General features: G+C 41.5%; 1 protein-coding gene across 1 annotated transcript; it reads left to right on the forward strand.

The window, feature by feature from the left end:
• Positions 1–27,781, forward strand: LOC148009666 (nucleolar-like protein). Its single transcript, XM_087672968.1, has 15 exons — positions 1–273; positions 859–993; positions 22,963–23,104; positions 23,202–23,278; positions 23,455–23,514; positions 23,592–23,735; positions 23,847–23,969; positions 24,093–24,758; positions 24,845–25,037; positions 25,132–25,328; positions 25,587–25,697; positions 25,832–25,959; positions 26,050–26,325; positions 26,480–26,818; positions 27,325–27,781. The coding sequence occupies exons 1-14, from the start codon at positions 52–54 to the stop codon at positions 26,742–26,744; spliced, it is 2,739 nt and encodes a 912-aa protein (XP_087529094.1). The 5' UTR covers positions 1–51; the 3' UTR covers positions 26,745–26,818; positions 27,325–27,781.
• Positions 27,782–27,883: the final 102 nt, after the last annotated feature.

Raw genomic sequence — 27,883 nt, forward strand, 5'->3', positions numbered from 1 at the left:
AAAGCATAAACCTTCAAAGACCCCTTAGAGCACAGGTCTGCTCCCGCTCCCATGGCAGCCAAACAGAAAAAGAAGCCGCAGAAGCGGAAGCACAGTGCACTGAATGTGAAGAAGAAGACTGCCGCTCCTCAGCGCGCGCAGCAGCAGCAGGCCAAAGGCTCCAAAAGCTTGTTCGAGAACCTGTGGACCAAGCGCAAGTTTGATGTCATCGGGAAGAAACGTAAGCCAGAGGGCCGCCGCGTGGGGCTGTCTCGTTCCATTGCCATCGATAAGGTTAGGTTTTTAGTCTTCTTCTTCTTCTTTTATCATCATCTTTTTCACATGTTCTTTGTGTTTAAGCAAATTTCAATAAATCCACTGTTCTAAGCTCTGTCACATCCAGCGATCCTTACTATTGCCACTGTTTTTGTCATCGTTGTTGTTATTGGAATTGTTATCAATGCTCTTGCTACTGTCATTGTTATTGTTATGATCATCATCACTATTGCTAGCACTGTAAGTTTTTAGAAAAATTCCCACTATAATTCTCACATTCTGAATTACCAGAATGTTATGATCTTCTCCATGGGAGGGACTGCATTACTTAGCTAGGTGTGGTTTGGGCAGGGGGCAGAGGGGCCGCATACCTACCTAGGTGGAGTTGGGTCAGGGGGCACCTAGGTAGGTATGGGGTCCCTACCTCGCAAAAGCTCATGGTATTGAACACTATAGGGAAAAGCAAGATAAAAGAGCTGCTTTTCCCACACGGGAAGTTGTCAAAAGCTTCTTGTGATATACTACTATGTGTCCTATTGTTGTTATTGCTATCATTTTCATCATTGTTTTTGTCTCTGATAACTGTTTTGGCTTCTCTGGCAGCGGAAAAAAACCCTCCTGCAAGAGTTCAAGAGCAGGCACAAATCAAATGTCTTTCAAGATAGACGGTTTGGCGAGGACAATGAGGGACTTGCTGAGGAAGATAAGGCCATTCTGCGTCTCCAGCGTGAAAGGCAGGCATGCACAATATGCCATTTATATTGAGACAAATTTATGGCCAAGTGTTGATTATTGTGTGATGTGTCGGCCTGCAGCTTGTCACATTAAGAAGCACTTTGTGGTTCTATGCCCATTTTGAATTCTTAAAATCAATCTTTTAAAGAAAATTGTCCCTAGTATGATTCTGATATCAGTTTATCTGCTTCAACAGAGAATATTGTGCATTCAAGATATGTCAAGACTCAAAGGTCTCCACACCTACCAGTCCAGCAGTACATACAACATTAATTTTTCTTAACTCATAAGTCTCATTGGCCGCGTGCATGCACACCACTTGGTTGTGCTTGCTGCCTGCCTGTTGACCTGGCCGCAGTAAAGTGACTGCTGTTTAAATTTCCATCCTGGCTGACCCATCTGGTTGGCACTGGTGTCTTCTGTATCCATCTTGTCCACACTTTGGTACAACACATGGGTAACTGTAGGTGGTGTCTGCTGCCAATTGTCCAAGTGCTGCACACTGTATCTCAGTGGAATTGGAGCTGTTCTCAGTTCCATTGGTCCATCCGTGGCAGCTTCATGATATGTTGGCACCCTTCATTACCTTCTCCAGAAGTGTTGCCTATCTTAGGTTACTGCTATCGTTGTCATATATTGTATTAAAAACCTCTTGCTGAGGTTCTTAATCGTCCAACTGATCATGACTTTGATTGTATGTATATAGGTATGTGCAAAACTATTTTTTTCCTTAGAGAAAGGTACGTGCAAAACTTGAGAACTTCAACTTGAGACATAATGCTCAAAGAGGCCTTGAACCACCAACATAGAAAGCATTCATTGGTGCTGCCTTACTAAGGTCTACTCTCAATAGATATGTGCACACTTGGCCCTTCTCAATGTTGCTGTATTGACTTTTAGCTAGGTTAGGTCAATGTTTAGTGCACACTCTTTAACGTGTCATCAACTGTAAGAAGTACATCCCCTGGACGGGAAGTAGACAGGCAGATGGCCTTCATGCAGTCAGGAGGGGGGGATGGACAGGCATTTCCTGGCAGTGGGCAGGCAGTGCTGGCAGTCCTCCAGGACCCAGTGGGCAGTTGGCTGCAGTCCACCAAGGCAGACTGCCATGTGGCAAAAGCAGTCGGCCAGATTGAAAGTTTCAACCTGGCTGACCTGCTGAAATCAAGCCAATACTGGAAAGGGAAGGGTAGTAGACTAGGAACTAGAATGTAGTAATCTTTGGGGCCAAGACAGGTTAACACAACAATGTAATTACCTGAAGATGATGGAAATTCATTAGTGACAGTAGTGGAAGGTTGGGCAACAGTTGTATACTACATAGCAGTAGTTGTTGGGGGCTAGACAGCTAGTGGAAGAGGGTTGAAAACCGAAACCTGCAAGACAAGGATAGATTCAATGTTAGAAAACTTGTCTATATTGTAGATATAGAAGGATCTTCCCAAATTAGGGTTGTTCTTATGAAACATAGAACTCTCTAGGACTGCATACCATTTAATGAAACCTTGAATAATTAAAAAATTTCATGTTTTGAGGCTGTTTTAAAGAGCTAATAAGTTTGTAATGCATTTTTAGCTCAACACCCTCTCTTAGGCCCAAAGCTGGGACCAAGAAGGGACTGGAAGAAAAGCTCGAGCCCATTTTACCCCAATGCGTCTCACCCCAAAGTAGCGAGGCTATTGGACAAAGGGTGCACATTGATTGTTTAGTGGTCTACCAAGACTACAAAGGTGATGGTTATCTTAACAAGGGAGTTCAAGTGATCACCCTAGAGAGGCCAAGATATCAGACAAAGGGTGCTTCTTGGTTGCCCAGTGGTGTACCAGGACTTGTGAAAGGCAAATGGAATAACTTTGTTTTTTTTTTTTGGGTTTTTTGGGGAGAATATATGGTTTGCGCCCTATCAAGTAATCGTGCCTCGAGAGGGGGAGGGGGGGAAAGAGGAGAATGAAAAGTGAAAGTGATAGTTAGATCCACCACATCAAACCATTTGTGGATGTCTGTGATGAAGAAAAAGGGAGAAGGATGTATGAGTGGTGAAAAGGTGGTGAAAGAACCGCTAGTGGAAATAGCTCAGGATTTGCTCAGGGGTGCTTTGCTCAATGAGACGCATAGAGTAATGCTACATGATGAGAATGTGCATTCAATAGGTACCACTTAGATAGTGTCTCTCATGAAAAAATTGTTTACTTGCCCAAGCGCTCTTTTACTAAGATGATGATGATCATGCAATGCAAAAGGTACAATAGGGAAGGGAGGCTGATGTTGAAGACAAATGCCAAAACTTGTAGAATACCATGAAAGGGTAGGAACTCTCTCTCAACCATTGATGTCGATGTTGAAGGAGAAACAAGAACCTGATGTCACTCTTTGTGTGGTGCTAAGAATCATGATAAATCTCATGATGAAGCTAGACTCGACCCGTCTTAGCTCGAGTAGCTAAAGGAGAATTGGCCATTTGGTATGTGGAACATGCCCTTGCTCGATCTTGTAGGAGGGCTCTAGTATTGATTGAGTAGCGTAGGCAAGCTCGAACTTAGGAGAGGGCTTCATACTAGTCAAGAAGTGTCAGGATAGCAGTCCACCATGCTAATGGATCTAATGGATGAAGAAGGAAGACCTAACACTCTCCAACTGGAAGAGCGGGGGAAGAGTCGGTCACCAAGGCAGTTGGGATGTATCCATACTTGATCTTGGGAGAGGGTTCTTATTCTAACCAAATAGCATGGGCATGCTTGAAACTTGACTCTTGGAGATGGCTTTGATGTCACCCAAGAATGCGAAGGCAGAACCACCAAAGAAGCAGTCCACTTGTCGTGAAAAGTAAACGAGAAGTGTAGATAATGATGGTTTCTTTCTTGATCCTTTTATGCTGGGTTTTATATTTCCGTTTAGGATTAATGCAGAAAACACAAAACCAATCGTATGACAAAGCAGAAATTAATAATATAGAACATAGTTAGGGTTTGAGTAATTCAAAGACATTGAATACTATGACTAATGAAGTGAATGACTACTAAATATACAATGTTGATGCAACAAACACACTATTTAGTGAATGTTGAACCGCGAACTCTCCTATCCTTGGGATCAAGGCAGAGGTTACGAGTTGGAGAGTGTGTCGTACTCCGAATGGATCTCGAAATGCAACAAGGTAGCTTCCGTGTGTTGAACAATAGCAAACCTAGCCAGAGAGGTTGGATTTGATGTAGATAGGCAGTAGGAGAGAGAATATGCAGAAAATGCAAATTACGAAGGAGAGAGAAAACTTGGCGACTGTGTAGAACAGGCAAACGCAAGTTGACTGTTGATAGGCGACATGTGGAAATTGATGGGAACAGTGTAGATGTTGATGATGACTGTTTGAGAAGAGAGATTGATTACAAACGTAAGTAGGATGATAATGGCGATAGCTCCTACTGATGGCGATTGGATGCAGATGATGGTGACAGTGAGTGAAGGCCCTAACAGCAGCAAACACAAGTTTCTTGATGATGACAACAACTCCAGGAGGTAGGTGACAGGTGGAAGAGATTGGAATCAAGCACTAGATAGATGTAGATTGGGATGAAAGGCTTTGACTGCGATGTCCTTCGTGAATGGGGTGTGGACAGTAGAGATACAACCCTTGAAACTTAAAAAAACGAGATTAAGGAAGAGTGGTGGGCTGCATGCCTATTTATTGAAAGTTTGGGGCACCCAAATCAGGGTTTGGCATGTGGGATAGAGTAACCCTCTAGGATCACATTTCTTTTTAAAATAAAAGGGTTTCTTCATTAATTAAGTGAGTTTTGGGGTTATTTAAGTTAGGCGAATGCATTTTTAGCTCAACACCCCCTCTTAAGCCCAAAACTGAGCCATGAGAAATAAGCCCTTTTGTTTCTTTTCTTTTATCCCAAGGTGTTTTACCCCAAAGCAGCCATGGCATCAGCTAAAGGGTGCATGTCGGCTTTAGTTGCCTAGTGACCTATCAAGATTAGAGAGGCGATGGTTATCTTACCAAGGGAGCTCAAGTGATCACTCCAGAGAGGCCAGTACATTGGACCAAGGGTACTCGTTGGTTGCCGAGGGGCCTATAAAGCCTTGCAAAGGTGGATGGAATCAACAATGGACTTGTGTTTTGTGTTTTTGTTGTTTTTGTTTTTGTTTTTTTAAAAAGTGCTTTGTTTTAGTTTGTTACGAGATTTAGCATTAAGTGAGGGTTTCAAAACAATGTTTGTTCCATTGAGTCACCGTGCCTTGAAGTACAGGAAATAAGGATGGATAGCCCCACTATCTTCATAAAATAGGCATAACAATCACACACTACTAGGATAAGTGCCTAGGGATTACCTAATGGTATGTGTGTGCCAATTCTATGGAGAGTATGTGGAGAGACAAGCACGGCGGATATGGGAGCAAGCAAGACAAGCAGAGCCGGAATGCAAGCATAGGGTAAAAAATTGCCTTTGGAGATTGCCATGTGAAATGCCACGAGTATGGTGGATTTGGAGTTGACTACTCCAAGGGTGATTGAAAAAGGGATAAATGTGCATAGATACATGTTTACATGAACAGAATGCTAATGCATGGGGTAATGCAAAGGAAGATGCAAGTTTTCATACTCATGCAGAATGCAATGCAATGGTGCCACTTGGACAGCGCCCTTGTAGGGGAATTGCTTACTTGCCCAAGCATCCTTTTACAATCATGTTATCTTGATAGTGCAGATGAAGTTACAAATGTCTATACTGTACAATGCAAAGTAAATAAATATTAAAGAGTAAAAAATTATAAACATAATCGTTGTCACTATTAAGAGAAGAAAATTGTTCCCTCTCAAACTGGAAGAAGAAGTAAGAGGGAAGCACCCTCTCCCTCTCCTTGTCAATTTGAAGTAGAGGAGGGTGTACCCAAGTTGAGATCTTGAGGTAAGAGGCCTTGGTCAGAATAAATGCAAAATTATCACTGGACGGCACAATCTCTAGGTGAATAGTGCCTAGCTCAACTTGCTTTTTGGTGAAACGAAAATGACCGTTGTGTGTTGTGTTTGAGGAGTGATGATTGGATTACTTGCAAGGGCAATGGCTGAAACCAACCTTCCTCCTTGGATAGGGTGGTAAATAACCAGATTAAGCACTAATTACAACAAGCATAAAATTCACGTAAACTGAAAATGCACACTTTACCACTTTAATCTTGGACATTGGACACCTTATGGGCCCCAAAATTGGTGCCCCTTGCGGTATTTTTTAATCTTATATTGCAAATGGAAGGAGTACAACTGAGATCCTTTGATCTCCTCTGCTAATCCAAGTGTCTCTTACTGTTAAAATTCACTAACAAGCCTCCAAACCAATTTGCCCCTTGGTTTGCGTGGGCATTGGCCTTCACCTTGCTCCTTGAAAGACAAATTCAGCCCCAAATCTGATATTGGCTGATTGGGCTCTTGAATCTCCTTGAAATTCCTCAATTTCAGTTGTAGAAATTCAAGTCCTAGGCCCTCGATTTTGAGCATGCATCTCAAGATGGCTGTCAAATCCTAATTTTTGCCTTTAATTAGGGTTTATAGCAGAGATTGTCTAAAATCTCTTCCTTTGATGGGCTGATGGCTCAAATTGTTGGAAAATGTTGAGATAACTTGAGAGATGGAGAGAAATAAATTTTAGAGTTTCATCATGAGAAATGTTAAAAAGCTATTGCTGCCTTGCTTAAACAGTGATGGAAGCTATCACCTACAACTCATGACCACCAGAAAGATTGCTTGAGATAACTTGAGAGATGGAGAGAAAGAAATTGTAGAGTTTCATCATGAGAAACATTAAAAAGCTATTGCTGCCTCGCTCTAACATTGATAAAAGCTATTACCCACAGCTTTGGACCACTAGAAAGATTGCTATCCCCTTATGTATGCCTTCATCTGCACCAGAAGGACGTTGGGCTGCTATCACTTGCTCTTGAAGGGCTCCAAATTACTGTCACATGTTGTAGAATTGATCCTTGGTTGCTGTAAATCACATCAACAGCCTCTCCTTGCTCTCTAACAACCTCCTTTTCTCTCACAGTGGTTGGAATAGACTTCCACTAGCCCCTGAAAACGTTTTTTTCACTTGCATGGGCAAGTTTTGCCGAGTGGGAGCTTTCTAATCTCATTTTTCAGCATTATTCAGCTTATTAAATTAATTTTCAAAATGTTAATTTTGAAAGTTAATTTAATAATTATTTTAGTGCCCAAAAAAATAATTTTACCAGCCAATAATTAAAGTGGCTATTTTCCAAGTATTTTTGGGGAGTTATTGACCTTTAGATTGGCATTATTTAATCAATTAATGCCTAGTCTCTAATTTCACCATTGATATTGGTGGTCAATAATTTGGTCTAGGTCAAAATCAGACACCGGATACCTCCTAGTACTTGTTAAATGTAACTTATTAGAACTTTTTCCTTTGGCACCAACTAATATTTAGGGGCCTTGGGTCCCACACTATGAAATAATTAACTTGCATCTCACATGTGCAAGTCACATTAGTACATTTGATTAACTTTTAATCAAATGCTAAGCAATGCACTAAAATTTCACGTCCTCATGACAATGACACTTTGGTTTTCGCAATAGACAATTGCAGGCGTCTCATAAGGAAATTGAAGTGCGGCTAGCAAGTTCCTCAGATAGATGGCCTCCTTAGTACTATTGAAAAGAGATCGATACTTTGCCTTGGCCATGAAAGCCACCATTGTCTCCTGCTTACTTTGTGGGCTATTCTTCTGAAGCGAAAGTCTAATGTTTGTTCAATCCATGGAAGAACAAGGTGATTGTCAAGAGGGATGTCGTCTTTGAAGAGAGGGACATTGTGCAATCTTTTGCACCAAACTTTGCATCCTAATCTCTAATCACATTCTATGAGATCGTGTCTTCCAAGCTAGATCTATAGCCCGCACTTGACCTACTAGCAAACACTTCTGCTCTCAGACCTCCTCGGCGATACCCATTACCTCGTTGGTACCAATAGACAATGCAGAATTCAAGGATCCTTCCATTGGATTCCACTCCAGAGGGCCCTAGAAGGTCTGCTCGGCTTCCCTCTCTAGTTTCATAGGCATTGCTATTTATAAGCTGATTACATTGCACATTTGAGCCGAAGAGTTGGTAGAAGGATTTTCAGGATCCTTTGTGGCATGAGGCCATGGAGAAGGAACTGGATGGTATTGACTGAAATGAGACTTAAACTTTGGTGGATCCGACTTTTCTTCCATTGATTGGAATGACGAGGTATTTTGCATACCGAAAGCTCTCTATGGGCTGAAGCAAGTGTTGAGGCCTTGGTACCACAGGATGGATGAGTTCTTACGGACTCATGGATACCATTCTACCCCCTATGATGCAAATCTATATGTGCGCACCACTAGCACAAGGGTCAGCTATATCTTATTGTACGTTGATGATATAGTACTCACTGGCTTAGATTCTGTGGCCATAGCAGAAATTAAGGCCAACCTTTGCTTTAAATTCGAGATGCCCAACTTAGGTTTGTTGTCTTAGAAGGAAGTATCTTTCTATCATAGCAGAAATATGTCCTACAACTGGTGAAACAATATTGCACTGAGCAAACACAGCCAGTGGCCACATCTTTTGATCCCATTGTCCATTTGTATAAGGATACCTCGGGTCAACCTTTTGTTGCTCACACCTATCATTTTGTTGTAGGGAAACTACTTTAGTTGATTCATACTAGGTTAGATCTTGCATACTCAGTTAGTTTGCTTAGTCAATATTTTAATGCGCTTGGAATGTCTCATTGGATTGCTCGTCTTTGTGTGTTAAGATATTTAAGGTGTATCTATAATCTGAAGTGAAAAACAATAGGGCAAGAGCCAAAAAATACCTCATATGGAGTCTTTTTAGGGACCACTGCAGTCGGACATTAGTTAAGGATGTGCACCGAAGTGTTAACAACCTAAACTCAAAGCCCCTCAGGGAGCTTTGCTATGAACAACATAGAGCGTGCCTTATTCATAATTGTTTGGTTCCTAAGCTCTACGACTTCATTCTCTGTAAGGGAGTTGGTAGTGATGAGTTGGCGTGCAATGCCATGCTCTTGTAGAAACACAAAAAGCTTGTGGGAGGTAAACTCGCTACCAGAATCACTCCTTATAATACCCACACGATAACTAGTGTGGTTATAAATCAAAAGCACCCAAGAATTAAAATAAGTGAAGGTATTTGACTTGTACTTGAGAAAGTACACCCACATGTACCTAGAGAAATCATTCACCATAAAAAAGAGGTACAACACGCCATTGAAGGCAATAGTGGATATGGGATCGTGAAGATCTACAAGGGGTTCCTCAGCACAGGTGATAGATTGCTCAAGGGTGTATCATGCTGCTTACCTAGTTGACATGCTCTACAAACCTCTCGAGATAGTTTTAGGCGTGGAAGGTCCTCAACCATCCCTTGGTACGATAGCTCATAAGAGAGTCATAACCAAGATGGCCTAAGTAAAAATGCCAAAGACACTAAGAGTCCATGGGCTCCCATGTGGTGGCTAAGCCCTGGAAGCGATGAAACTCCGAATCATCAGTAGTTGGCTTGATAAGAAAATGGGTCATGTGGTAAAGGCCATTAGGTTGTGCCTCGCCTCTAGCAATCACCAAACGGGTCTGAGAGTTTGGGACCTTAACTGACACGATAGACATTATCCAATGTAGCTAGATCCGGACCCTGGTCAGCGGGAAAACTAACGTGACCCTTGGCTTGAATCTTGATTGAGGAGTTGTTTCTTACATAGACTCTCCTAGTTGTAGGGGCTCGGGAATTGAAAATTTTCTCTATAGGAGTCATGTGATGAGTAGCTCTACTGTCCACAAGCCAAACAAGTGCTGATGTGCTGGACTATGACAACTAGGCCTCTACAGTCACCTCAGAAGGCAACTTGCAAATGTGGATAAGACTTGCATTTGATGTCTTTAAGGAGACGATGTGGGCCTTTGCATACCAGTTAGACAAACCCTTTGAATTTGAGGAGTTTGTCAACTGTGATGGCTGACTAGTGGCAATGTGGGTTTGGCCTCGTCACTGCCTCTGCTTGGGGTTGCTACCATCCTACTTTCCTTGATGGGAGTGTGATGGGAACATGAAATTTTAAGATGCTTAATCTTGCTGATAACATTGTGCAAGGTTATTTAGCACATGGCATTTGTTTCATGGTAACTGGCCAAGGACCTTGAGGATGCAGTGGGTGTCAAAGGCAAAAGTTGTGATAAGTTATGCCAGTTGGGCTTTGGGGTTAAGTTGGTGTCAATTTTGACCCCAGGATAGTTGTTTGGCCAATAAATGTTATTAGTGGTGATACTAGGTGTTGAGAAACCCTTTACCCTTCACCCGTAGTTTGCGTTTTTGCGTTTCTGCATTTTGTGTTTAGGGTTTGCGTTTAGGGTTTGTAGCTCCAAAAAGGGATGCCACCCTAGACTGACTGTGCCTATTTATAGGTCACTCTCTCATTCATTCCTCACGTCTGATTCATTCAGTCTATCCCTCTTCTCTCTAGCCTCTCCACTGCCCTCGCACCCCTTCAGGAGGACATTGTGGTTCGTGGTTCGTGGCTGTCTTTATCATCTTCCTTGTGCTACGGCACCCTTGTTCCCTTGTATCACATTCACTCCATGATTTAGGTCTTCATTATTCCATTCATCAGAGTTCCTTCTCTCTTCTCTTCTCTTCTCCATGTTTGCCGAGTTCACTCTGTGTTTCTCCTCGCAAACCCTACTATCTCGCTGGTACGTCATCTTTTGACATGGTATTAGAACTGGATCTGCTTAAACAGCAGCAAAGATCCTTCACTCCAGTGACATCAAAGACTGGTGGGGGATTCGGCATCCACTTCTCTTCTTCTTCCACTGCATCAATATCTCGTTTTTGCAGGTTTCAGGTGTTTTCAGCTTGCTGCCCACACCCGTTTCGTGGAGGACATTGCAGTCTCAATTGTCCCTTGCTGTCATCTACAGTCTGGCACCTGTTTCCAGCCTTCCACCCACAATTTGCAGTTGTTTACAGCAGAGCGACTGTTACTGATCACTCTCCATTCAGAAAGTAATCTCCTTTTTGCAGATTTCAGGTATTTAAACTTGCTACCCACACTTCAGACGCGGAGGACATCGTGGTTTAAGCTGGCCATTGTTGTCTATAACAGTCTGGTGCATGTTTCGAGCCTACCACACACTGTTCGGATTTGATTTCAGCATAGTGATTACTACTGCTGGTTTTTCCTTCGTTTTTAGTCTTTCTCTCTCCTACACTGTCGTTTGCATCAGATCAAGCCTTCTTTGGCTGTGTTTGCCCACAAAGATCCTCCTCATGAGAGAAGATAAAGACCGGTGGCGGGTTTGGCATCAACATTTGATTTCTCTATCATTTTTGCTGCGCATTGGGAGATTTTCTTTTTCTCCCTCCCACCCTTCCTTCTCCAGCTTGCCACACCGGTACCATGGCATCTCCACCGACACATTGTTTCTCTACTGGGTGCTACTACTACGGCATGAACGATCATCCCATTGAAGACTGTCGACTTCGACCTTTGCTCCCTATCCCTCTGGAGTATATGCGTCTTCCACCAAGCACTCCTTGTGCCATCTCTCCTTTCTGGGCCATAGAGATCCTTCTGCATTGGCTATCAGAGTATTATGCTTGAGGCAATAAGCCGCACCTGATGCGCACTAAGTCCTTTCGAGCACACGGAGGCTCTAAGACCTTCCAAGGCGATAAGCCCTCTTGGAGACCACCCCACAACACGGAGGTTCCCCCCACCCACTTTCAGGTACAGTGGCTTCCACAGCCCACATCTCCTCCATAGTCCACTCTCCTGAGAGCTTGCGACTATTCCCCACCCTTGGCTCATCTTGAGTCTATTTCTTTCCCACCCTTTTCCACTCAGTTTCGGGAGGCCACTTTTGGGTGCTTTCTAGCTGCTTCTTCCGAGCCCCAGATACCTTCTTTGGCATGATTGGTGACACTTCCTTCATCATCAGATACTTCTCAATCCGTGAGCCACGAGTGAATGGATTCCCTTTCTCTCTCAGACTGGGATTCAGAAGGGGATTTTCTTACTTCTCCTTGAGAGGGGGACTTCCAGTTCTTCGGCCTCAGAGGGGGCTCCTACTGCTACTCCTTCCTATTCAGAGAAGAACTCTATATGCCATGAAGTTTTTTACATACCACCACCTTTCACTTTCGAGGAGTGGCTCTCCTTTGAGCAGTCATTTCCTCTACTCATACCCAGAATCTAGAGGATCCACCTAGATCGGGGCCCTTGGGTCTTCAGTAGCGACTTGGTGGCTAGGCCTTCATATTCCTTCCAGCATGGAGTCACGGAGCTAGTGGCTTCTCTCCTGAGGTTGAGTTTCGGGTTCTATAGCTCATTCAGTCTCTCAACTATCTTCAAAGGTCTCCTTTCAGGTGATATTCTTAGATTACAGGGTGGATCTTCTTCGTTCCTTGGTTAGCATGGAGCCACCACCCAAGATCGAGTACGGGCATATCTTTATGGTTCTCGGCATCACACTAAGTCCGACATTCCTCATGTCCCTTTCATGATTTCATCATCTTTGTACTAGGGCGCTTGGGCAAGCAAACAATTTCCCCACGAGGGACATTGTCCAAGTGGCACATGCTGCATGAGCATTCTTTAGCATGTAGCATTGCATCTCTATCTCACTCTTCTCTTGTTTCTCTTTTTGGGCTTGAGAGGGGGTGTTGAGAAACCCTTCACCCTTCACCCTTCACCCTTCACCCTTCACCCGCAGTTTGCATTTTTGCGTTTAGGGTTTGTAGCTCCAAAAAGGGGCGCCACCCTAGATTGACCGTGCCTATTTATAGGCCACTCTCTCATTCATTCCTTATGGCTGATTTATTCAGTCCGTCACCTCTTCTCTCTAGTCTCTCCACTGTCCTCACACCCCTTCAGGAGGACATTGTGGTTCATGGTTCGTGGATGTCTTCATTATCTTCCTTGTGCTACGGTACACTTGTTTCCTTGTATCACATTCACTCCATGATTCAAGTCTTCATTATTCCATTCATCAGATGTCAGACGGCTCTGAAGATGACGATGAAAGCTCGAGGAAAGCAGTCGGATACAAAAAAAAAAGAGCATGAGACTTTGTTTCACCTCCCAGCCTTGCCTAGTTCCTTGCTGGCCAGACTCATCGTGATCCGACTACTAGCCGTCAAACCTTGGTGAGTCCTACTATTCTTGGACTCTCTTTGGTTCTAGGCTTCCCTAAACCCCGTTCGGGCGCCCAAGACCCCGGATGGTCATCCTCGTGCATGTTTCCCTTAATTTACCTTATAATGTAACATTTCCTTCCCCTTAAGAATCGGTTTTGTCCTCGAAAACGATACTTGGAAGGTCTAACTGTAAATTGGGAAACCTTTTATTTAAAGTACTTACTCGCTCCCATGTTGAGCTCTCTTCTGAACAATCTTTCCACTTAACCAAACATTCTTGATAAATAGTATTCCTTGTTCGTCTATTACGAACATTTAATATTCTTTCTGGTTCATGTGGATTAGATTGATCATTTAATAGCTCCTCAATGTTATCATTTAAGATTAGATTATCCAAATCACCCAGCTTCTTCCTTAACTTACTTACATGAAAAACTGGATGTATTTTACTACCAATAGGTAGTTGGAGCTTGTAAGCCAGTTCTCCCTTGTATGATATGTATGAATTATAATGTTTGAGTTCTAAACCATAGTATAGCTTATCCAAAGACTAACTTTGACATAATTGACAAGTCAATAATGGATCATGGATATGTAGGGTATTATTCTCAATTGATTTTATTCTCACTCAAGCTCAATTGGCCATTCTTTGTTTAAGAGAGAGTTCCATAGAGGTCAAGATACTCTTTCCCTAGTAAAAACTACTAAAAATCCCTATATAAAAAACATGTGTTTTTTAATTTACCCCCTCTTAAAAGAAGCTTATGAAACACGTTTCAGACGTTTCATTTCTAAACGTTTCTGACGTTTCTGGTTGCTACGATTACAATAAGGGGCTTTTGGAACAACAGAGAAGATTGTGGAATCTCAGCTTGTACTTATTTCATTAGCAATCAAAGTTAAAGAAATACCGAAAGAGGTGTCAGTTTTCAAGCCAATAGGGTATTCAATGTCCAAGGTTATTAAGGTAAATTGTGAATTTCAATTTATGTTTATTTGCTAATTGTTGTAGTTAAGTGCTTAATTATAAAATTACCACCCTCTTAAAGAAAGAAGGTTGGTTTCAAGGGGTTATTTGATTGGGGTACGGAGGTTAGATTCTTGGATTTGGGATGTGTGCCTTTTGCCTCAGATCAACACTCGTCGTCATAATGGCTAGCCTTTTGACAATGTCGATAATATTTATTCTTCTTAGGTACATTCTAACATCCATCTAAGAGTTAATTGTGTGGTTCCTTGGGGTTTACTAGCCTTGTTTTAATTTTAATTTGATTGGAATTTGGTCTACCCTTGCCTTGCTGCCCCTTCTAAGAAGATGCAACGAGAGCCTCTCTATTGAGGATGTGTCATGAAATTGATCGAACAATTGAGAGCTGACAGTGAAACTCATAAAATATGGGCATCTGAGGGTGTGAGATCATTGTTGCACAAAAAGAAAATATGTTCTTGGTAGCTTGTTAAGGAACAAGGTAACTCGATCGTCAGAGGACTTAGGTGCCATAGTGGTTGAGAACTTAGTGAGAAGACGCCAATACTCAGCCAACTTGACTTTCAAGTTATCCTTGTTTGTGATTTTAAAGTTTTGGAGCTCATGATCCAAATTGATACGATGGGTCCTATCCCGTGAGTCCTATCTTGAGTTGCATAGTAACCAATAAAGTGTAGCTAACACTCGAATGCTAAGTTGAAATGTTGAAGTTGAGAGTGAAACTCAAGCAATAAGCCGTGCGTAAGCTCGACAATAGTGGAGATGTTATGAGCCTTCCATGAGTGGACGACCTCATATAGAACAAGTCTGGGATCAGGTTGGGATTTCAATGGTCAACCCTTGCACTAAATCCCATAGTTTATGAGAGTCTAAGATATACCTCATCAAATTTGACCAAGTGGTGTAGTTTGACCCGTTGAAAAGCATGGTTGGCGGATGAGGAGCTAGAACCATGAGGTGTTTGTGAAGATGGATAGGTGGGATAGGGCGGAGGGTAAGATGGGAGTGGTGGTAGACAGGAAGAAGGAGGTAATGGTGGATAGTCAGAAATAGGTGGTTGATGTCCAACGAGTGTCGATTGATGCAAAGGTATCGAAACTTTCATAATTCCATATGGTATCGTAGGTGGAGGTGGAGGCATTAGGACACAATAGCCTTGTGCAAATGTTGGTTAGGGCACAACATAATGATGTCCACTAGGTAAAGCCATGGAGGCAAATTGTGGCACTAAACGATCTACACTCGAGTATGTCTCGGATACACTCCGAGAAGGATAACTCAAAAGTGTGTGTGTAGGAGGTTGAGTCTCCATCATAGGTACACCACTCGGAGAAATGGCTATATAGAGGTCCGAAAGGTTGTGCCTAAATGTGCAGAACCCCCTGTGTGGTGCGGTGGAAAATGTGGTGCATTAATGGAAGTGGAAAGGAAGGTGCAACAGAAGATGAGGGAGGAATGGGTGGGAGTCCTAATGGATTAGTGATAGATGTGGGAAACATGGTTGGTTCCTTTTGTTCATTAAATGCATTAGATGAAGATGCACCTACTCCAAATTGACCATGAGAAATAAAATCACTTGAAGGAAAAGGAAGGGACATAATACTTACAAGTTCTTTTTTCAGCTTCTTACCTAGTTTCGAGTTCATAAAGAAATACTTGTCTTCCTCATTACTCAAAAACCAAAGGTTATTTTGAAGAGTCTCTTCTTGACGAGCATCCCCCGATCCAATAAAAAATATGGAATCAGTTAGCATAGAATATGGTTCATACTTGGCATTGGAGAAAAAAAGTACCATGGAAGTGGAGTGTAATCTGACTTCTTAGTCAGATTCCACTTGTGGATGGCCAGTCCATGGTAGAGATTCCAAAAGTCTTTCAAGATTTTTAGTTCTATGCACCGAATCTGAAGGAGATAACTTGAGCTTATCTTCAACCTCTTGCTGAGCTCTATGCCTAAGGATGAGATCATACTTAGTGGTGGGAATCTGATATGGTTTGTGGACTCCATGGTAGTTTGATGGTTCTTTGCCCATGTTAGATTAAGTAGTAGCAAGTTGGGAGACCCAATCCAGATCATTTTGGTCCATGTTTGGCTGTGGAGACTAGAGTGGTGATGTGAATGTGTTCGAAGTCATTTGACCCTTCTGTTGTTTGTGCTTTTGCGGATGAGCTTTCCGATCAAAGGTCAAGGTTTGTCAAAGAGTGCCTAGCTCTGATAGTATGTGAAAAAATACTCTAAAATCATATAACACAAAACCAATCTTACAACAAAGCATAAACTGATAACATAGAATATAGTTAGGATTAAGGTAACTTAGAGATAGTAAACACTATGAATAATGAAGTGAATGACTACTGACTATACAATGTTCATTCAGCAAATACACTATGTAGTGAATATTGAATCTCAAACTCTCGTATCTGTGGAATCAAGGCAGAGGTTATGAGTTGAAGAGTGTGTCATACTCTAAACGGATCTTAAAACGCAACAAGGCAACTTATGTGTGTTGAACAACAACAAATGCAGCCAAAGATATTGGATTTGATGCAAACAGGCATTAGGAGAGAATCTACAACAAATGCAATTTGCAGAGGAGAGAGGAAACTTGACGATTGTGCAAAACAAGCAAACACTTGTTGACTATTGAAGGGCAATAGGTGGAAACCGATAGAGACAGTGAGATGTTGATGATGATTGTTGCTAGAGAAGAGAGATTGACTGCAAACACAAGCAAGAAGATGATGGTGATAGCTCCTACTGATGGTGATTGGATGGAGCTAATGGCGAAAATGAGGCAACAGGTGGAAGAGGTTGGAATCAAGCACTAGATAGATGTAGACTGTGATGGAAGACTCTAACTGCGATGTCCTCTGCAAATTGGGTGTGGATAGCAAAGATATGACTCTCGAAACTTACAAAAACGAGATTAAGGGAGAGTGGTGGATTGCATGCCTATTTATAGAAAGTTTGGGACACCCAAACTAAGGTTTGGCATGTGGGACACAATAACCTCTCTAGGATCGCGTTTCTTCTTAAAATAAGAAAGTTTCTTCATTAATTAAGCGTGTTTTGGGGCTGTTTAAGTCAGGTTACTGCATTTTTAGCTCAACAAACCATGGAGGGGATGGAGAAATTGCACTACCTCCCTGGGGAAGACCCCCTCTAGAACCAACCTTTCTCCTTGGAAGAGGGTGGTAAATAACTTGATTAATCAACACTTACAGCAAGTATAAAACTCACATAAATTGAAAATGCACATTTTTCCACTTTAATCTTGGACAATAGACAGCCTGTTGGTCCTAAAATGAGCGTGCCTTGTGATATTTCTTTTTCTTCAATTGCAAATGGATGGAGTACAACTGAGATTCACTAATCTCCTCCGTTGATCCAAGTGCCTTTTGTTGGCATAAATGACCAACAAGCCTTAAACCAATTTGCCCCTTGGCTTGCTCATGGATTGGTCTTCAACTTGCTCCTTGCAAGACAAATTTAGCCCTAAATTTGACATTGATTGGCTGACCTCTTGAATCTCCCTGAAATTTCTCAATTTCATCTGTTGGAATTCAAGTCCTATGCCTTCAATTCGGAGCACATATCTAGAGGTAGCTGTGAAACCCTAATTTCTATTGTAAATTAGGGTTTGTGCAGAGATTTATCAAAATCTCCAGCTTTGATGACTAATTGGTTGGATTGTGTTGAGTAAGTTGAGAGATGGTTGGAGAATGAGAGAGAATACTATAGAGAGAAATTTCAGAGTTTCATTGCGAGAAAGGCTGAAAAACTGTTGCTACCTTGCCCAAACAGCCATGAAACTCTCACCTAGCTTTGGACCACCAAAAAGGCTGTTGCCCACTTCGGTATGCTCTCACTTGTACTAGAAGGATCTTCGGCTATTGTCACCTATACCTAGAGGGCTCTAAACTGTTGTCACCTATTGTAGGACCTATCCTTAGTGGCTGTAAATCACATCAGCAACATCTCCTTGCTCTCTAACAGTCTACTTCTCTCTCACAATGGTTGGAATAAATTTCCACCAACCTGCAAAATTTTTTTCCCCACTTGCATAGGCAAGTTTTGCCAAGTGATAACCTTCTAATACCTTTTTTCAGCATTATTCTGAAAATTGATTTAATAATTATTCTAGTACTCCAAAAAATAATTCCACTAGTTAATAATTAAATTAGCGAGGCCAATTTGTCTCCCAAGTGTTCATAAGCAATTGCTGACCCTTAGACGAGCATTAATTAATCAATTAATGCCCAGTCTCTAATGTCACCATTGACATAAGTGGCCAATAAGTTGGTCTAGATCCAAATTTGACACTATTTTACCACTTAGTACATGTTAGACATAACTTATTATAACTTTTGCCTTTGGCACAAATTGATATTTTAGAGTCTTGGGTCCCACACTGAAATAATTAATTTGCACCTTACATATGCAAGTCACATTAGTACGTTTGATTAACTTTTAATCAACTGCTAAGCAAAGCAATAAAATTTCACATCGTCGTGTGACACCCTCTTAACCCCCTTGGAGTGGCACTACCATTGTCGGAAGGGATTGAGATTGGTTGAGGAATGGGGATTGGATTCAGCTTTGGTGTGGGTAGAAGACCCTAAGTTAAGGATAAGATGATTTTAGGCATAGATCTAAGATCCTTGGCCTTTGTGTGATAATTGCTATCTATATGGTCCGACTTTTTGCAAAATGTACAAGACCTTTTCTTTTTAGGCAAGAAGTGCTAGGAGGGTCTTTATGAGGGTGTGAATGTATCGCTCCCTTTTTATTTCAAAGAAGGAGATTGTGTCATGAGGACGTGAAAATTTGATGCTTTGCTTATGTTTAATTGACATTTGATTAAAGGATTAATCAAATGTGCAATTAAAAGATGCACATGTGTTGCACATGTGAGATGCAAGCTACTTTTTTTTTTATAGTTGAAGGCCCAAGGACCCTGTGAATAAGATGGGCGTCAAAGGCAAATGTTGTACAAGTTATACTTGTTAGGTTCTTAGGTGAACTATGGTGTCAGTTTGCCCCTAGGACCATTATTGACCATTAAGTGTCAGTGGTGACACAAGGGCCGAGGTATTAATTAATGTATTAATGCATGTCCAAGGGTCAATTAATGCATGGGACCACTTTGGGTTGCAAATAGCCTAGCCAATTAATTTTTGGATGGGCAAGGTCAATTTTCTGGGCATGAATTAAGGGCCGAATTAATTTTCAGAATTAATTAATTCTGAAAATTAATTAAATGACTAGAAATTGCTGAAAATGGATTAAGAAAGCTGCCACTTGGCAAAACTTTCCCATGCAAGTGGGGGAAAGGCTAAATAGGGCTGAAGGGAGAGGGAGATCTCGTTTTTTTATTTTGGAGCTGTTGGCAAGAGGTGTTGGACTGTTGCTGCCAGCTTTTGGGGCCATTTCCCAGCCATTGGAGACCATTTTGGTGATGGAGATTGCATATTCTTGACCTTGGGAAGTTGGCAATTGCTGCTGATGCACTTTCTCCTGAAGATCATAGTCTCTGATGCTCCTATTGTTGTTGGTGCATCCGTTTGGGGCTGGTATAGCAGGGCAGCAGCTGATTTTGATCAGTTTTTCGCGACAAATCTCAGAATTTTCTCTCTCTACAGCATTCTCTCATCTCCTTCTGCCTATGCTCAGCCATTCTTAGCAATTCTTAGCCATTCGGAGGAGATCTCAGCCATTTTTGGTGGGCTGATCTGTAATTTCTGCAATAAACCCTAATTTACAGCAGAAATTAGGGTTTCGCAGCCACCTTGGGATCTGTGCCAGAGATTGAAGGCTCAAGGGACTGAAATCTGATAATTGAAGATTATCAAGGGATTTCAGGAGCCAGCCCATCCTGAATTGATTTGGGGCAGCATTTGGCTAGCCAAGGGTCAAATTGGAAAAGAAGTCTTGGGTGAATCAAGGGGCAAATGACCCAAAAGGCTTGTTGGTCATTTATGACAGCAAGAGCAATTGGTTAGCAGGAGAAGATTGAAGAATCTCAAGTTGTATTCCTTTCAATTGAATGAAAGCTAAAGAAATACCGCAAGGGGCGCTAGTTTTGGGGCCAACAGGGAGTCTACTGTCCAAGAATGTTATGGTAAAGTGTGTATTTCATTTTATGTGCATTTATTTATTGCTGTAATTAACTCTTAAATCGGGTTATCACTACCCATTCCAAGAAGGAAGGCTGGTTTTGGATTGATTGTCGACATTAGAATGTGGTCCATGTTTAGGATCAATTGGGAAAGGTAGAAGTGGGCCTAAATGTGGAGGTGATTCCTTTCCACTCCTTGATTCCTTCAAAGAAGGAGGTGACTCATCAACACAAGATGGGGATTCATGCATTTGAGCAACCGAGAAGGGTGGTACAGTATGTGGAAGGGGGATTCCTCACACAATAAGAATAGAGGATAGAGAGTAATGCACTTGCCAATCTATGTATGACACAGTGTTAAAGGGTGGCAGTGCAAAGTGGTATGTTTCTGAGTGGTTAGTGATGGCCTAAAACCTTGATATGCATCAAAGACAATGTGCATTAAGACTAGATAATCTATGGTAGATCTAAAGTAAGGATCTAGATTGAAAGGAGAAGAATCTAATTGTGAAGAAAAAATGAAAGGGAAGGGTAGGAAATGTTAAGGTGAATGAAAAGCACCAAACTCGTACTCAAATGAAACAGAAGATGAAGGATTATCTTGTGGAACATCTCTGAACATAGAGTTTTCTTCAAAACCATACAAGTATACTTACAATTGGTTCCTACATAACAAAAGAAGTAGCATAGACAAAATTAGACTCACACAAAAATGGATCGTAGGAACTTGCCACTGGGCTTAATTGTGAAGAGTTTGAACTTTCCGCTGTCTCTTGAGTGGATAGTCTTTCCTTAATTGAGAGATGATCGGTCTTGGCAGCCAAGTGCTTCAATAGAGATGCACCTTTTGAAGGAGTATGAAGTGAAGAAGAGTTGGGCCTCAGTGAGTAATGCCTACAAGAAAGGTTAGTAGGAGAAGCGTTGTCCTCCAAATCAAGACCATAATGCCTCTTCAAGGCCTCCATTGAAGGAGTAGCTAGAGAAAGGATTAGAGGATTTGAAGATGGAGTCGTTTGAGCCATCGTGAATTAGTTACATGTCACTTATGTATCTTGCACAAAAGCAAGCTGCCCATGATAGCACATGATACTCTTTAAAAGAGCACCGGGTCTAATACCATGTGAAGATATGCTAGGGTTTGTTAGAGAAAATTCAGAATGTATGAACACAACTAAAACACAATAGCTTAAACAGTAACACAATAAATGCAAATGCAAAACACAAAAGGCAAAATGCAAGACACAAAATGCAAAAACATAAAATGTAAAATGTAAAAACACAAATACAAAGAATTCTGAAGTGAATGAATCGATGCTGTAAATGAATGAGAGAATGTATAGAATGCTCGTGGGCAGAGCTGTCCAATAGCTAGTGGCTCTTGTGGGAGCGGGTTAAGGTTGTCAGAAGTGGATGCAATGATGGAAGTGTGGAAAATTGCTGTAATAGATTGTTGAACACAAGAGACAAAGGAAAGAGAAACACTCCAAAAGAAAAGAACATTGCACAAAGAACTTAGAAGCAAATAGATGCTCAGGAAATGGAATCCATATACCAAGATATGAGACAACATAGAACCAATGTAAGTCACTGGTTGTGAAGGCACTTGTATTGTCTCCCTCTCCCTACCAGAATTTGTCAGATGATGAATATTGACTGTGGAGGAGGAGTGCTTGGAATAAATAGGCAAAAAGAATGCCATAAATGGCAGCAGGTTGGCCAGCATAGAATGCCTAAAATAGACATCATAAAATGGCAAATAAAATGCCTAAATAATCTAGGAAATATATTGGTGCCCTAGCCCACTGAATCACATGCACAGACTCAACCATGAATTGACATATCTGCTAACAGAGGCAAGTGTTGATGTGTGTTGTCCACCGGAGTTGGATCCTAAGTGCAGTAACCACCAGTTAGAGTAGAGCCTGATGAAGAATAGTGCTGAAAACACAAAAACGACCTGCTGTAGATGCAAATGCAAATCAGGCCAATGCTGGAAATGGAAGGGTACCAAGCTGGAAACCAGAATGCAGCAGTCTTTGGGGTTAGAATTGGTAAATGTAGCAATGTAACCGCTTGAAGATGATGGCAACCGGCAGCAGCGGAAGGTTGGGCAAACAGCTGGAGACTATGCAGTAGCAATCGCTGGGGGCTGGACAGCTAGTGGAAGAGGGCTGATGGCCGGAACCTGCAAGACAAGGATAGATTGAATGGTGGGCAACTTGTCTATTTTGTAGATGCAGAAGGATCCTCCCAAATTAGGGTTTTGCTTATGGGACATAGAAACTCTCTAGGACCATGCACCATTTAATGAAACTTTGGGTAATTTACGTATTTTGGAGCTGTTTTATCACTAATCAGTTTGTAATGCGTTTTTAGCTCAACAACTTTGTGTATGGTCCACAATTGGGAGATGGCCATGACCGCTAACAAATCTTTGGTGGGAGGAGTTCCTTGAGTTTCTTTAAAATTAGAGGGCCTTGCATGATATCATGCCTCAGCAGCACATTCCTTTGAATATAGATTATCTGACCCATGTCTGTTTAAGCTATGGCTTTTGGTTGCACTACAACTTCAAATCCGGCTATTCTCATGTGCTTTTGTGAATTTTTGCTTTATTTCTATAGAGTAAATTTGTTCTTGTTGGGCTTCTCCTTTGATAACAGGTGCAATGGCAAAAAAAGAGCAAATTTACACTGCCAGATGAAGATGAGGAAGAAGCTGTTCTTACACATGGAGGAACTGTGCTATCAATGCTTGATGATTTTAATGAAGAAATTCCTACAGAAGATGAGGATGGGGAGGAACGTAAGGCAGCTGTATGACTGCTTTTGATTGCAATCAAATGGTCAACTTTTAACTTGTTTATTTCATTATCTTGGTTTTCTAATGGCTTGCTATGCAGTAGATGATGAAATTGTGAGAAACTACCACTTTAGTGGAAATTCTACCAACCAGAATGAGGAAGGCAGTAATCAGATGGTAATGCACTTTGCTGTTTTCAAGTTGCAGATGGTCTTTTTGGTCCATTTTGTAAATTATTCTGCTTATAGAACAGGAGTTGAGTGCATTGTATGCTTGACTATGATCTCCTGCAAAACAGGCTCAGCTTATCTCACTTCATTTTCCTCTCCTGATATGAACTTACTGTTCTGCAGAAGCCCAAGTCTAAGAAGGAAATCATGGAAGAGATAATAGCAAAAAGCAAATTTTACAAGGTAAATTTCTGAGTATTAAGAACGGAGTACCTTCATTTTTGTTGGAGGTATATTCATATTTTCCATGTTTCCTGCAGGCTCAAAAAGTAAAAGAGAGAGAAGAAGATGCTGAGTTGAAGGACCAGTTAGATAAGGAGTTTACAGAACTGGCACAGTCTCAAGCTCTGGTGTCGCTAATACGACCAAAAAGAACAGATGTACTTGCAGAAAAGCCTGATAAGGTATCATGAGAGTTTTGTGTTCTGAGGCTGCTCAGATGATCAATGCCTTAAACCATTTGTGATGTAGTCTTTTTTCCATCATGTGAAGCTAAGTTTGTTGCTTTTATAAAGCCGGATGATTTCGACAAGCTTGTCAAGGAGATGGGGCTGGAGCTAAGAGCTCATGCTTCAGACAGGTTGAAGACTGAAGAGGAGATAGCAGAAGAAGAGAAATCTCGTCTTGAAGAACTTGAGGTATTTGAGGAGTGGTCGTGTGTGTTCAGCAGAAGAATGATTTGCAATCAGTTCTGCTTCAATATGGATGTTACATTTCCTACCAGACTGATGCTTTTGTCTTACTTAATTGATGTGTAACAGGAAAAACGAAAAAAACGAATGCTTGGTGATGTAGATTCTGATGATGACAGTGAGCAAGAAAAGATGAACAACGGAAAGCAATCAACAAAGAGGAGGTCAGAGGTTTCTGGTGACGATTTAGGAGAGAATTTCTTGATGGAGGATGATCAACCTAAGAAAGGATGGGTGGATGAAGTTCTTGCAAGAACAATTAAAGAACAAGATTCTAGCGATGATGAAAATGAAGATGATGCTTCATCAGATGAAGATGGGGATGGCATTTCATCAGACGAAGGTGTTTCTGGTGAAGATGGGCCTTTGGATGACAATGGTCACAGTGAGGGTAGTGCAAGCGACTCTGACAATGATCAGTCTGAGGAATTAAGTGCAGATGATTGGGAGAAAAGTGATGATGACAATCACGAAATTGTGTTAGAGACTATTCAAGGTAGGAGATTAAAAGAAGTTAAGGGGGGTGCTGAAACAAGGTCTCATTCCATGACTGGAGGTCATGCTTCTACTGGCACTAGCTCCTCATTACCTTTTGTGATCGAGGCTCCAAAGAGTCTGGAAGAGTTTAGAGGCCTGGTTGACAACAGATCCATTACTGAGCTGCTTACTGTCATTCAGCGAATTAGAACATGTAATTCAATACGTTTGGCAGCTGAGAATCGACGAAAAATGCAGGTCAACATAGCCATTCTCTCATAATCATGCTGTCAGCTTGTTTGTATTGTCATCCCACCCCTTATGCCTTCTACTGTGGTGTTCAGATTTTCTATGGAATTTTGCTCCAGTATTTTGCTTCTATTGCTGGGGAGAAAGTCTGCACGTTTGACAGGCTGAATGCATTGGTCAAACCTCTGATAGAGTTGACCACAGAAACACCTTACTTTGCTGCAGTATGTGCCCGACAGAGAATAGTTCGAATGCGTCAACAATTTTCTGAAAATCTAAAAAATTCAGGTGTCTGCAAACTCTTCAGAGAAATTCAATGTCTTTTAGTTCAGTAAATCTTCTGAATGGATAAAAACTGATTTATGGTTTATCCATGTTACAGATGTCTCTAGTGTTTGGCCTTCTGTCAGGACTTTGCTACTGTTGAGGCTGTGGTCAACCATTTTCCCAACCTCTGATTTTCGGCATGTAGTAATGACACCCTGTGTCTTACTAATGGCTGAATATCTAGTACGCTGTCCTGTCAAATCTTTACAAGATGTGGCTGTTGGGACATTTTTATGCGGGCTTCTTTTGTCTGTACGTCTGTTCACTCTCTTTGTCACTTATCATGTAGTAGTTACATTGCGAAAGCCATACTCTTTGTTACTTATCATGTAGTAGTCACGCGGAGCATGTCTTTGATGGAGCATTCATGTATGACTGTAATTGGGGTACTATCTGGGATAGTATCAAGTGCCTTCCGGGTGATATTCAAGTACTTTCAAGTTAATATACCTCACAGCTTTGTGTGTATGTATCATAGCTCTTCCATTATAACATTGATGGAATCTGCAGGTACTGAGACAGGCGAGAAGGTTTTGTCCAGAGGCTGTTTCTTTCTTATATGCGATTCTAATGTCAGCTATACCCATGGAAAAAAGATCTGTTCAAGAGTTAAATGCTGGAGTGAGTGTCTAAATATGCCCAATCACTTTCTTTTATCTTGTTTGCTAAATTTATTCTACATAAGAAGCTTCTAGATGTTCATTCAATTGAGGTCTAAAAGGTGCTAATGAGGCTGGAGCTTTAATATTTAACAGATAGCATCACAAGCATGGCTACTTTTAAAAAGCGGCTGCTCAACAATTGATACCGTAGATGACCTGGATTTCAAATCCATTGTGACATTGGATAAGGACAACCCATTCCTTAATACGGATGAGTTTAGGTATAGAGTGCACTGTATTTTGATGGGAATTAGATGCTTCGTCCTACATGCATCAGAATATATTTCTCAATTTTGTTACATCTTGTGCAGGTTAGCAGTTCTGAACTGTGTTTTAAGGACAGTGGAAGGCTTTTGCCACATTTATGAAGACCTTTCCAGCTTTCCTGAAATTTTCAGGCCCTTTTTGACCGTTTTGGATCACCTGTCACAAACACTTGTACCGCTTGTTATGAAGGGGTTGATCAACAAATTGGCTACATACTTGAAAGAAAGTATTGATAAAAGTGAAATGCTTCGCCAGCCATTACGCATGCGATCAAAAAAGCCTGTTCCAATTAAGCAATACAATCCTAAGTTTGAAGAAAAGTATGGTTGCCTTTTCCTGTGTTTTTTTTCTGATGTATATTCTCAGTTTGTCTCTGATAAGATGCTTTCCTCTGAGATTAGGCACTCAATAACTCTTGTCTACTGACATGCGTTTCACTGTGTTTTCTGGTCATGCACAAACCTGGATTGACAGCTTTGTTCGAGGTCGAAATTATGACCCTGATCGAGAACGAGCAGAAAGAAAGAAACTGCAGCGGCTTCTCAAACAGGAAATGAAAGGTGCAGCTCGGGAGTTGCGGAAGGACAATTACTTCCTGCAAGCAGAGAGAGCCAAAGAAAAGGCTTTTCTGGAGGAGCAGCGCAATGAGAAGTACTGGAAGGCCATGGCCTTCTTGCAAGAACAAGAAGCTGCATTCAAGTCTGGCCAACTTGGGAAGGGACGGAAACGAAGGAAGTGAAACTCCATGTGAATTCCTTCATTCAGAGGATTTAAGTTGGGTTTCATTACAACAGCAATGGTGCTGCAAAGCGGGTAAGGTTTCATCAATTTGATCTTATGGAGCTGTGGTTGCTTGATTGATGTATGTGAGATGTTTTTGAAACGAGTGATCCAAGAATGCTGATTTGACAAAGGACTGACAGGTCACAGAATTGCTCAGGCATTGGAACTTGTTTCAACAATTATGTAAAACCTGTTATTTCTCACATCTTTCATGGTCATCACTGCATCATTTAGGGAAAGCTGGGCTCAGGGCTTTCTAGCTCATCTTGTCTAGCTCATATTGTCAATGGGCTTAAGTTGTGCGCATCTGTAATTCCACATCACGAATGCAGACTTCCAAAGGCATCCTGTGGAGGCCTTAGAAAGGCCCTACAATATGCCCCTGCAAAGGTCATCTTAATATTAGCCACTCTGAAGTGGCTTTCCGTTGAAGCTCTGTTTGGTCTCTTCTTGAAAATTTGGACACCTTTTGGATTAAGGGCTGTACAAGGCACTTGGAGCTCTGCTTTGCATACTAAAACCTTGTGTATGCGCAGATGCTTGTGACATGACCATTCTCTGCTTCTTCGTGCATATTGTGACGAGGAATTCCTGCGGGATAAAGCAAAGCAAGCATGGGCATTGTAATGTGAAGTGAGCTGCACTGTTGGACTTTCAAAAGAGGGACTTAGTCTGAAGTCCTAGAGAGAACCCTGCAACCCAGATAAGTGGGGCAGCAAGCACTGATATTTTGAAAGATGTGTACGTAGAATACACATGAAAAAGAAAGACGTCTGAAGCCTACCAGCTGTCAAAATTAAAATCTAAACATATCAAACGTTACTAAAGGCAATACAAGGCACCTCATTGGGCTTCTATGTTTTTCTGAATGGTCCATTTGATGTGATATTAGGAAGCTCTATGGTGCTCATTACTGTTTGAGCTCAGTTGCAACTCACTCAGCATCATTGATCTATTCTAAAAGCTACTAATGGTTAGTACATATTTGAATTTTTGCAGAGAAATGTCTATATGATCGTAGTTGAGTTGCTATTTGTTTAGTTTGACCAGTGCATTTTTAAACTTTCTATCCCTTTGGACGGTTCTATTTATGCT

Source organism: Lygodium microphyllum, chromosome 30, assembly GCF_053477565.2.
Source record: "Lygodium microphyllum isolate KBCC chromosome 30, Lygodium_microphyllum_v1.1.10, whole genome shotgun sequence".
Taxonomy (NCBI): domain Eukaryota; kingdom Viridiplantae; phylum Streptophyta; class Polypodiopsida; order Schizaeales; family Lygodiaceae; genus Lygodium; species Lygodium microphyllum.